Source organism: Trematosphaeria pertusa (genome assembly GCF_010094035.1).
Source record: "Trematosphaeria pertusa strain CBS 122368 unplaced genomic scaffold BU26scaffold_2, whole genome shotgun sequence".
NCBI classification, from domain to species: domain Eukaryota; kingdom Fungi; phylum Ascomycota; class Dothideomycetes; order Pleosporales; family Trematosphaeriaceae; genus Trematosphaeria; species Trematosphaeria pertusa.
The window spans coordinates 2,435,351-2,446,310 of record NW_022987213.1 but is presented as its reverse complement, the minus strand read 5'-3'; the positions used below and the strand labels follow the sequence as shown (position 1 = coordinate 2,446,310).

The window sequence follows — 10,960 nt, the reverse complement described above, 5'->3', positions numbered from 1 at the left end:
GGGTTCGTACCTAGGCACACGATGCCATGCATCATGAGGCTTCGTTCAAGCTCAAACGGCGCGCCTCACGAGTCTTCTGGAAAAAGCTCCACAGGCAAACGCGGGGATAGCGCCCGCCGCAAGGATAACGATCATTGATGGATCATTTGATGGAGCGGAGCGGCGAGGAATTTTATTGGGTGGTGTGCGTGTTGCGTGAGTCCGGGCGTTTCTGCATGCGTTGAGCGGGCGCTCCACCTCCGCGTCAGATGCGGGCTAGCGCTCCGATATTCCCGTTGCTCCATCTCATGAGTCAAGGGTCATCAAGCATTTTCCTCGCATGCTGGGCTTTCTACGATCGTTCTATAGACCTTCCATCAGGTGTTGTTAATTCCATCAATAGAGTGGCTGCCTTCAAGCCTCATGCCAGGTCACGGCATCGAGGCGTTCGCTTCCCGGAACAGAAGGTGAGCGGTGCCGACAACGCCTTCTATTGATATCGTGGAGGATTTTATGGGACACGTCAACACTAGTCAGCGTTTCGAGGCCGTCCAAAGAGGCCCTTGGAGCCATTTTCTCGCTGTTTATTAGGTTCGAGAGCGAAAGTAGTCAGTGTCTTATGTTGAGATTGGTTGCACGTCGCGCTTGTTCGATATACCCGAGCTTGGCCTCTTGGGCTTCGAGGTATCCCTTGGCGAAGGTCACTGGAACGGCTTGGAGGCGATACGTACCGAAAACCCGGTTACTGCATTGTCCACGGAATCCTTATCCCTCGAACGATCTGGAGATACCTTAGTCGCGCCGGGTTGACGAGGCACAGAGTCTTCCATACCTGGGTGAGCTTCTGATCTCTTGGACCCGCGTTTTCCTGGGACCACCTGAGCATTCAAGACAGATTCTAGAAGCATGTCATTCAGGCCCACCAAATCGTACCTGTACTTGCCACTTCCGATCCGCACATATACCGATACTCTGAGGCCTTGCAAGCGCCGTCGGGGTTGTTATTGGTTCATATCCGCCTCCAGCGCGTTGGGATAGATTGACTCGATATTGCTTCTCGGCCTCGTACGGAATGTAGTACAAAACCACCGTTCCAAATAGAACGTTCCCCGCCTCTTCCCATCTTTATGTCTCATGACCTAGAGCCTTATTGAATGTAGATCTATATGGCTAGACCACGACCAACACGAAACTTTTCTTCTCTCTTTTACCTCGACCTTGGGGATTGCCTGGTCGATCATTTAGCACTCGAGTGCTAGATACGTCCCTAGCCGCCCGATCCACCGGTTCGCGAAACAGAGTCCGAGACCGGCCGACGTGTTCGCACCGCTGTTCCGACATGTCGAATCCTCCGAACGCCCCAATATGCGGTTCATTCCGCTCCGAAGCGACGTCCTCGGTAGACCATTCCTCGTACCGGAACGGAGAGTGTCTCTCCGCCTCGCTTTCGCTTTTCGTCTCTTCGTGATATGTCTGTAACTGCAGTAATCCTTTCGCCCATACTATTCTTATAGACTTCGCGTTATTTTGGCATGACTTTGGTTAACGCCGCTTCCATAAGGTCTTGCTGAAACCAGCTTCAGGAGAGAAAATCACTACGAAAGAGACAGAAGTCAGTCAGTCGACAGCGTCTGAAACCGCTCTGCCTTCAGTGCCCAAATATGCTGCCAAACACCATGCTAGAGCTCGCCAAAGTAGTTGCGCAGCGGCTTAGGGGATATGCGCCATCGTCGCGTGTGCTCTAGGTTACTATACATCTACACGTTTACTCGATTCCATTAGAGCACCTCCATTCACAGGCTAGAGCCCATTATGCTCCACAATCCACTCATTACCTCCACCAAGTCTGTGCGAGGGATATTCTGTGGATAATCCGTGAGACGTAAACAAAGTTATGGCGCAAACATTCTTCCACTGGTCCCACAGCAACTTCTTCCTTTGGCAGGAGGCTGGTCTTTGCACTCATAACTGCGCTGTCTACTAGTCATGTCTAAACCGAGCGGATGCGCCCGCATGTTATAAACGTATCTCCCTCATTTTGCAACACTTGCGGAACTCCAATGCTACCTAAACTGGAAGACGCGAGAAGAATGATCGAATCACGCGACCGTCCCTTCTTCAACCAGACGGTCACCACAAATCTTTTACATACGAATGGGTCTGTTATTTTTGAATCACACAACTCCGCATTCTACCGTCTAAATGCACGAACTACAAACGACAACATGCCCTTTCGTGTTTCGTTCAACTCAACTCAGCTGCACATTAAGCAATCTTTCACATTCTCTAGGCTCACATGTTGATGTAGGTACTCTTGGGATCATTCTAGGCCCTCCTTAACGAGGCTATGCTTAACTAACAGGTGTGACGATGAATCCCCAAGCGACGAGCAGGCTCATGGATTGGGTTAAGTTGGTTGCACCCTTGGCCACACTATCTTGCTAGTATCGCCTTTCCTCCAATAACCCGACCCTCCTTTTTGCCAGATTTTCGATCGCTGGTCAAATGATGCCTCCATTTCTTCATAATCCTCGTCTGTGTGTGCATGGCTTGCTCTGTTTGGTATATTTTGGAATAACTCGATCATATTATATCGTTCCATTCGATCCCAGTCCCACAGTACGTAACCGCGTTCTCGGAGTCCAGAATTTGTAGAGAGCATGACCCAAGCGCTGCGGGGCAAGTATCCGTGGAAGGCACGCCAAGCTAGATATGGGCCCTGATCAGTGTCCTGGCTGTCGTGACGTGGGACCAAGGCCTCTATCATATCCTGAGTATAGTCTTCGAGGCTAGTGTCATCGTTTGAGTCAGCCTCAACCGACTCGGCAAGTGCATCGTAGAGTTCGGCTGAACTAGAACCCATGGCTCCTTTCAACAAAGCAGTTTTTGACTCGTATGAACTGCTATGCAATAGCTGGTGAATGAAGTGAACGCCCTGAGACAACTGGGGTTATTGTGTTAGTAATCTGTCAACTCAATGAAATAAGTCTTGGACATTGCAATCATAGAGTGGGGCGTACCCAGAGTTGCTTCCATTGGTTTTCGCCGCCGACAGAGAGATAGTCGATCCGATATTCTCCAAGCTGAACGTCATGAGCGACAACATCCAAGGAGGCTGCATATGAGTCAATGATATGGCCATCCACAATGACTGCGGCCTACCTGTAGATAGCCTCTTCTCCAGAAAATCGTGAACACAGCAGATCTGCTCATTCTCCCACGGCGGATGTCTTGATAGGTACCCCCGGATCTCGCTCTTATCAACCGCAGTGGGCCGTGCTATCCCTTCGCCGCGGAAGAGAGTGCAAAACAACTCTACTCGGTAGAAGGCGCGGCAAAAACGGAAGTACTCCTTCGGCGATAGTACAAGCTTGCCAGACACTCCAGAATCTCCGTGGGAAAGCAAGTCCCAGGCGTCAGCAGCAAAGTCAGTGGCCAGGTCGTGGATGACGTCGTGTGTGCGTCCCATTCTCAACATGTCAGAGAGTGTCATCATCTGTAGCCGCGCCACGAGTTGCGCTGGATCATCGTATAGAGTGTCTAGCAATGTCTGAATGCCGACGCTGGTTCGCGGGTGCGGGAGCCGTGATGCCTCTACCACAGCGACTGAGTATGGCAGTAGGTCGGATGTTACCTGTTGCCGCATGATCTCAATCAAGATATTGGGGTACTCCTTGAATGCCGCATAGAATTGGCGACATGTAAGCAGAGTTGGAGGCAGGAAGCTAATATCGTCAAAAGAGCGCAAGATAGAAGCCACTAATTCGCACGACAATTTCGTGATTCCGGACATCGCGTAGTATTGGCAATACACATTAATGAGGATGTTTGTAGTGGGATGTGGGAGCGCAGTTTCGTCGTAGGGAGATGGAGGTTTTATGTGTGGGAGGGCCAGGCTTAAGCCAGGTCACCGGCCATCCCGCTCTAATGAGCCGGACCAATGACGTGTTTTCCTGGACCGTGCGACAGCGCTATCAACCCACAGCCTTGGCAGAGGGTATTTCTCTCAGCCTTCGAAGCAGCACTTTTTGCTTGTTCCTCAGCTTAACCTAGTGGAGTTACATTACCTCTTGCTCGTAGCTGAGCATGCCGACTGTGATAGACCGCTGGTCTGTCATCTTTGTTAGCCGCATACGAAGAGGTGTTATTGGCGGTGCTTTGGGTTTATCAGGGAGAAGATGCAAATAGGACACACCGTGAGCAGAGCAGTACACGTGGTCCAATAGAGTTTTGCTGCCAAGTGGTCCTTCAAGCCTTCAGGACGGCAGATATCTTAACAAGTGTTGATTCGCTGCTTCACTACACAGTCTTGACTGTAACGAGTCGAGGCAGACCAATTCATTTCACTCTTTACTAGACAATCATCAAATCATGTGTCCTTGATAGGATAAAGGGATAGCCAAGCGGAGGATGTCATCGACAAAAATACAAGGTAGACCACGTTTAGCTTATCTTACTGAAACAAATCTTTGCGAAGTTCATGGGAAAATGTAATAACGTTGGTTGACAATGTTAAATGATCGCTTCTACCTTTTCAGCCTGTTGCAATTCGTCTGATCTTCAATTCAATTATCTCCTATTTTAGTCCCATCATGGCTGGCGCACCAGATCCGAAGGTAGTTGACAGGCTTCAGAGAACATTTTCGGGCCTCGACGACAATCTGAATTACCAAGATGGACATGGTATCTCGAGAGGATATAACACCTACAAGAATGCACACAAAGACGCCAACGCTGCTGCCACAACTTACAGAGATGCGGCCGAAGGGCTGCAGTTGAATCGCCCATATGATCAGAACAACCAACCCATAGGTGGGCTTGTGGCAGGCAGGATGTTCAACGGCACAGGACATCGGGCCTTGGATCCTGTTGCTGGCAATGCTGCTGATGCTTTTAATGTGTAAGTATGCATTTATATAATGACTTTCTAGCTTTAGCTAAGGAGATACGATTCACATATATAGTCATACCGAACGCCGCGAGTCCTTCAACAATAAATACAAGGAAGTTCTCATAGCCAAAAATGAATATGCAGGCCATGTACAACAAGCGGTCCAATCCCAGAAAGCTGAGACTAGATACAATAGGATTCAGCAACAGCATCAGCAGTATGGTCAACAACAACAAACTCGGCAGCAACCACAGGCCCAGCAGCAACCACAGGCCATTAACCCTGGCGATTGGGTATGGTATGATCAGTACCAGAAATGGGGACGTCAAGTACAGGGAACTTGGGAATGGGCATGATTAGTCGTACTCTAAAGGGTAGCAAGCAAAATCGTGTTTCAGTAGGACTTGAGCGGTAACGGCATTCTGGCCGAAGGTCTCTCACTTGCCCTCCGGATTCGTCTAATATCGCATCAAATTTATTCTTCTGCTGCTCCCATGTTCTGTCTCCCTGCTAATGTGGCCTCACAACGATTCCATTAATACACTCCAAGTAACCATAGCCCTCCACGCCTTCTGTGGCGCTAAATCTAACTAAGGAGGAGGATAACTCTGTCCCACGCACGGAGGATTGGCACAGAGCCGTAGCATACCAAATGTGTGTTGATTGACGTCGATACCGGCTTGAGAAGTATGTGAGTAGCAGAAGCGAGAACTAACTTGAACAGCAAGGTGCAAAGCGACTAATGAAAGGAGAAATCTGTCTAAGTCTGTCTCTGACACTGGTTCTAGTTCCTTGGCAGTATAGGACGAAAAGACATGCAGGGAAGACATCTGGCGAGGGACTGTTGGTTTATTTTTGTGTATAGTAGAGCACATGAGGAGAATCTTAACGAAGAGCTCTCCGGGTATAGTACCAGCAGACAACTACGAGCCAGGATTCTCTAGCGCAGTGTTAGCGTGCTCTTTCAGTTCTTGGCGTGGCAGGACAGTGTCAACAAGAACAGTTTTCTGTCCACTGATCCCATAATTTACCTCTTATCTATCGTCTTTTGTCTATACATTTTGTCTATACCGGTCATAACTCGTATCTTCATCCCTTACGACCCCTGCGAAATATCCTTCATCTTCCTTGGACGTTTCCCTACTAAGCAGCCGCTCCCCGATGCTCTCCCTTTCACTCGCCATCCTCCCGGCCTGCAAGATGTCATCTGTTTCTAGGGGCGTTGTCGGGATATCGATGCCCACATCCTCGAATCGGTCTATTCCGGGAGTCGGCAGATATCCAGGCGCATAAGTTGTTCCTTGCTCTTGCTCTTCCTCCTGCGCAGCCACCTCTTCTAACCTCGTCATACTCGAATTTCTTGTGGAGTTTTTGGTTTCATCTTTGCTCTTGCCTTTTCCGTAAAGGCCGACATCAGTCATTGTGACAAATGTGGAAGGCGTCCCAGCCCTTGAAATGAGATCTTCGGGTCGACCGTACAACTCGCCATCGCCGCCAAATTCCTCCCTGAACTCGGCCCTCTTCTTGAAGTTCTCGAAGTCTAGATCTTGCTCTGCTACGATCTCGACAGGCGGTATGTCCTGGGTTGCCACCACCTTGCCCGGCTCTTCGTAGTTCATCTCGGCCATGAACACGTCACTGTATGTATTTGCCATTGCCCGATCAGTCGACTGACGATGCGGCGCTTCGAAAATGCCACGGTCCATATTTGAACCATGTCCGTATATCTCTTTGAGTAAGTGCTGGGACTTGGCATGTACCATGGGGGTTATGAGGCGCTTGTAGAGAGCGGGATGTCCGAAGCGGACAGCTACTCTGTCGTTGCGCTTCGGCTTGGGAACGTCTGGTCGACTGGAACTTTCGATGTCCGAGAATGGCTCCGTAGAGTAATACAGGATCTTGTCGTCGAATGCGCGTTTACAGTACCATTTAAATCCGAAGAGGAGGAACGGTAGCGGTATCATTGCGTACAGCATGGAGCCATTGCGCACGGAGTTGATCGAGCCGATACCTTGGGCGCCCACCACTAGAGCGATCACGGCGTTGCCCAGTAGCACAGAAAAGAGGAGTCGGTTGACGAGCAGACGCCAGAAGCGGCCTCCCGATTCCGTCTTCGTGATAAAAACGTACTGAAGTAGGTATGTCTTAAACCAAACTTCGATGCCGATGTAGAATGCCGTGATGGGAAGGATGATGGGCTGAAGCGTACCAAAGCAAAGCCCCACGATCGCAGTTTGCAGGTAGTTGTTGTAATAGTCGGCATACTGAAACGGTTGCGGGGCAGTGAGCTCAATCAACTGTCTAGGCGTGGGCGAGAACCATTTTCGTTGGATGTAACTCCAGACAAGGGGCAAAGCTTGCGCTAGATCGGTTGCGGCACCGAGGTTCTTTTGCATCTGCCAAGTCAACCAGAAGCTGCTGACGTTGCAAAGCCCTGTCATGACCTTCGAGAAAAGATGGCTGGATCGGATGGCTTCCCAAACGCCTTGGTCCTGGGCGGCGATCACAGATGCGACAAAGCGCCAGCCCGATCCGAAGACAGAGAACACAACCAAGTTGTTGAAGACGAAGAAGGCGTATAAGCGTGACGTGACGTGCCGCTCCCTAGCGGTCTTCGACACATCTCCCGAGTGCGTGTACAGGCGGCGGAACAGAACTGGGATGCCCATATATATCAAGGTCTGGACTAGGGGAGCCAGGATACCCTGCGCAATACCCCATCCCGTTGGGTGAGCCTGGAGGTTTTCCTGGAAGGAAGGCCAGACCAGCCCAAGATGCGAGAAATCGGAGAGGAAAACGGAAGTGAAAATGTTAGGAACGATGAAGACGATCGTGATGAGGGCCATCCATAGACCATCCCAGAATTTGCGTGCTCTCCTAGTTGCTCGACTCATAGGCAGATTTTGCCACAAAAGATCATGTGGCTTGGGCGCAAGGTAGATGTCGCAGCCGCCTGGTCCCTTCTTCCTGGAAGCGTACGCAACGGCATGAGCATCTTCAATCTGCGTATAGCTGGCAAATCCGTACGGCATGAGGTTCCGCTTGTCGATGCTTTCGCGAACCTCCTTGATCTCCGTTTCCAAACGCGCAACTCGATCAGTCAGGTAGTCAATAGCGTCAACCTTCTTTTGCCCGTACGCCGCCCTATCTCCTTTGGCAACCGTGCATGTTGGCCGCTTTTCGGGCAAGTTGTCTGGGTCGCGAAGATACTTGGCTAGGTTCCTTTCCAGTTTGCGAACCGCTTCATCGTGTGCCTCAATCAACTCTGGAAGGTCTTTTACGTTCCTGCCGATAGCCGTTCGAGGCACACCCTGCGTCTGTCTAGCTTCTTCGACTAGCTCAGCGATTCCAGCGTCCGTGCGGGCGGATTCGGGAATATGTGTGAGCTTTATGTCGTGTTAGTAATAGCTCTTGTAGAGTTTTTCTTGGCTTACCAGCAGGGACCTGGAGTGCAAGCTTGACTTGTAATCGGTGCTGTTAAAGTACGCTCTCCGGAGCTTATAGACAGCTCTGTAATTACACCAGACGAAGAAGCAGACAGTCGCCTGGAAAAGGTAGGAGCACACAACATAAGCCCAAAATTTGGGTCCGAATATGTACTGTGGTGTAAACTGTACGGGAAGTTAGTATTTCTTCTCCAGAACATACAAACAGGGCCAAGTTACCTTCAGCAAGGTTGAAATTTCACTCCACTGCTCGTAGAAGGCAGAGCCTCCGACAACAGTGACCGGTATCAATATACCGCACCCGAATACGGAAAGCACGACGAAGATATCCCGTATCATTCGAAGAAAGCGAAGAAAGACCACAGCATCCAGGCCGATCTTCTCAACTAGCTCGTGCTCCTTGACATCCTTCACTGCATGAAACCAACTGAATGGCTTCCGGCCCAGAGGCCTTGGGGCATGCTTCTCGTCGGCGTGCTTAGCTCGCGGCGCGTATACTCGAGAATTTCGTGGCCGGAGCCAGCAAAAGACGAGGAATAAGCCTCCCGAGACCGCGAAGGACCATATTATGGCGGCATAGATGGAGTTTTGTTGAATCTAGAGCAGGTGGTCAATGAAGGCCGCCAAGTAAGAGCGGGAATCTGCTCTCACCTCAGCCTGGAAGGGATCTGCAATCAAGTTGAGAAACTCGTCAGTGCTATCGGTCCCTGAAGACTGTCTGGATCGTACTCGCATAGTCGGGTTCGATGGTCTTCACAAAGCGAGTGACGAAGAAAGAAAGCGCTCGGGAATTGAATGAGAAGAAGCTCTTGAGTAAGTAACGACAGAGGTGTGAATTTCAATGGAAGAAGGGAAAGAAGATAAGAGAAAGAAAACCATGATCGATGGAGCACAGCATAGCGCTGGAACGAGGCGTTGCGTCTGTTGGGAGCGCGAAATCTTCCATCGTCCAGATCGTCGTGGCCCTACGTCATACTACGCGTTAGCTCTGATCGATCGTTATCGCCGGCGAAGACCACTGAAGCCTCAGCGCCGGCGCCGTTTCATTGCGCAAACCATCCGAAAAGACACAGCTTTCTGGAAATGCGTAAACGCTCGCGAAAAGATCGTCAGGGTCATGGCCCGGTTCCATCGAGAAGGGAAAGGGTCTTGGCAGGTACCAAAAATCAGGAAAGCCGCCACCTGCACCAATCAGACGCTCGATAGATGACATATTAACAAGGCCCGAGCGATAGCAACGTCCCGTCGAAGGGTTCGGCCGAAAGAGCTGAGTATACATGAAGATATAGATACTTTGTGTTGATGTCCAACTGATATATGCAAATCCAAGTAGAGAGACAGTTCTCTGAGGTACCTGTTTGTGCCATTCCATTCCACTCAAGAAGACTTCGTCCAGCCGATGGTGACATGGAGATCCCAGCGCAAGTAAGCACCCGACTTGAGGTCCTCGAGCGCCTTCTCTCTATAGTCATCCACCTCTTGCTCCGTCCAGTAGTCCTCAGCTTTCGTGCTCGCCAGGTTCTTCAGTCCTCCGAAAACGGCGCCCATTCCGATCTCCGTAAAGTCCGGTCGCTGCTCCACAAGCCGATCCGTGCTACTAACATCCTCTTCGACGTTCTCCAGGCCCGCTTCAGTATACATCTTGGTCCACTCGGGAAAGTTGTACCGGAAGCGGTTGATGAGGGTATTGTTTAGCTGCAACTGGGCTTTAGTGAGGTAGTGCCCTCCAGAAGAGCCCGGATCGGCTCCGCGGAAACCCCTTGCGACGAAGAAGTTCCCCTCGGTCCAAGAGATTGCGCCCCCAGGCTTCAGCAATTGGAGAACGTTGCGGAGAGTAGCCTCCCAGACGCCTTCGCCCATGGAGATGATGATCAGTCGGATGTTGACCAGATCGAATTGGCCGCGCAACTCCTCGGGAATGGGCTTCTTGAAGTCACCGAAACGAAGAGTGACATTCGATGGAAGGGTATCTGTTGGGAGAAATTGCGCATCGGAAATGTCGTATCCATTGAATTGGTATGTGGATGGCGACACCTTGGCCAACTCAGCCAACCAAATGCCAGTTCCGGTCCCGATATCTGCGACGCGGGCGTCTTCTGGGAGTTTGGTAGCGATTGACGGATGTAGCAGATACCCGATGCTCCTAAAGATAGATGAGTATGAGGGGCATCAATCGGCAGTGCGCTTAGCCTACTTCGTCCACACATGATGCTGCTTGATAAGCCGTTTTTGCTCTTCTGAGGCTCGCCCGAGCCAATATGGCTCGTCTTCGCCTGACATAATCGCGATACAGAAGCTGTGGTGCAACAAGAGGAGGATTCGGGATCCTGGGGAACCTTGGTGTTGGATCCGAACGGCGCGGGACAAAGGCAATGCCACGTCGAACGGGGTTTAGATTGACCAATTGCTGCTCATGGGTTTCGCTCGCGTATGCACGTTCTGCCATAAACCCAGCGGTGAGAGACTATTAGGGCCAAGCTGCTCGGCTAGTCGAAAGGCTAGGCCTTGCACGTGCATTTGGCCGGACAGTAGCTTCATGGTGTTCTCTGTTACTCTTTGTTCTCAAATTTCAATATCGAAGGGTGTCGACGTCGACATGTTGAAGGCATCCACAGGTGAAATAGGAGAGATCAGGGGTGCTGCA

General features: G+C 50.7%; 4 protein-coding genes across 4 annotated transcripts; 1 reads left to right on the top strand and 3 right to left on the bottom strand.

Moving 5' to 3' along the window:
- Nucleotides 1-2,263: 2,263 nt before the first annotated feature.
- Nucleotides 2,264-3,842, bottom strand: BU26DRAFT_475420 (uncharacterized protein). The gene is made up of 3 exons (XM_033825533.1): nucleotides 3,142-3,842; nucleotides 3,000-3,094; nucleotides 2,264-2,923 (listed from the first exon to the last, which is right to left on the bottom strand). Exons 1-3 carry the CDS (start codon nucleotides 3,770-3,772, stop codon nucleotides 2,387-2,389), a joined length of 1,263 nt encoding a protein of 420 aa, XP_033689902.1. The 5' UTR covers nucleotides 3,773-3,842; the 3' UTR covers nucleotides 2,264-2,386.
- A 729-nt stretch (nucleotides 3,843-4,571) lies between these two features.
- Nucleotides 4,572-5,226, top strand: BU26DRAFT_559543 (uncharacterized protein; the record flags this gene model as incomplete). Its single annotated transcript, XM_033832713.1, has 2 exons — nucleotides 4,572-4,879; nucleotides 4,944-5,226. The coding sequence occupies 2 exons, from the start codon at nucleotides 4,572-4,574 to the stop codon at nucleotides 5,224-5,226; spliced, it is 591 nt and encodes a 196-aa protein (XP_033689901.1).
- A 514-nt stretch (nucleotides 5,227-5,740) lies between these two features.
- Nucleotides 5,741-9,404, bottom strand: BU26DRAFT_547000 (DUF221-domain-containing protein). The gene is made up of 4 exons (XM_033831866.1): nucleotides 8,968-9,404; nucleotides 8,536-8,913; nucleotides 8,305-8,481; nucleotides 5,741-8,256 (listed from the first exon to the last, which is right to left on the bottom strand). Exons 1-4 carry the CDS (start codon nucleotides 9,049-9,051, stop codon nucleotides 5,923-5,925), a joined length of 2,973 nt encoding a protein of 990 aa, XP_033689900.1. The 5' UTR covers nucleotides 9,052-9,404; the 3' UTR covers nucleotides 5,741-5,922.
- A 55-nt stretch (nucleotides 9,405-9,459) lies between these two features.
- On the bottom strand, nucleotides 9,460-10,921 carry BU26DRAFT_447969 (S-adenosyl-L-methionine-dependent methyltransferase). The gene is made up of 2 exons (XM_033824669.1): nucleotides 10,511-10,921; nucleotides 9,460-10,459 (listed from the first exon to the last, which is right to left on the bottom strand). The coding sequence occupies exons 1-2, from the start codon at nucleotides 10,594-10,596 to the stop codon at nucleotides 9,694-9,696; spliced, it is 852 nt and encodes a 283-aa protein (XP_033689899.1). The 5' UTR covers nucleotides 10,597-10,921; the 3' UTR covers nucleotides 9,460-9,693.
- Between the last annotated feature and the right edge of the window lie 39 nt (nucleotides 10,922-10,960).

Bases quoted from the DNA above. Each gene is read 5' to 3' on its own strand.
- BU26DRAFT_547000 (XM_033831866.1), bottom strand. From the start codon at position 9,051: ATGCGAGTACGATCCAGACAGTCTTCAGGGACCGATAGCACTGACGAG. The intron at 8,914-8,967 runs GTGAGAGCAGAT...CACCTGCTCTAG, and splicing joins CAGATCCCTTCCAGGCTGAG to ATTCAACAAAACTCCATCTA. The intron at 8,482-8,535 runs GTAACTTGGCCC...CTTCCCGTACAG, and splicing joins AAATTTCAACCTTGCTGAAG to TTTACACCACAGTACATATT.
- BU26DRAFT_447969 (XM_033824669.1), bottom strand. From the start codon at position 10,596: ATGTCAGGCGAAGACGAGCCATATTGGCTCGGGCGAGCCTCAGAAGAG. The intron at 10,460-10,510 runs GTAGGCTAAGCG...ATCTATCTTTAG, and splicing joins CAGCATCATGTGTGGACGAA to GAGCATCGGGTATCTGCTAC.
- BU26DRAFT_475420 (XM_033825533.1), bottom strand. From the start codon at position 3,772: ATGTCCGGAATCACGAAATTGTCGTGCGAATTAGTGGCTTCTATCTTG. The intron at 3,095-3,141 runs GTAGGCCGCAGT...ACTCATATGCAG, and splicing joins GGAGAAGAGGCTATCTACAG to CCTCCTTGGATGTTGTCGCT. The intron at 2,924-2,999 runs GTACGCCCCACT...CAATAACCCCAG, and splicing joins ACCAATGGAAGCAACTCTGG to TTGTCTCAGGGCGTTCACTT.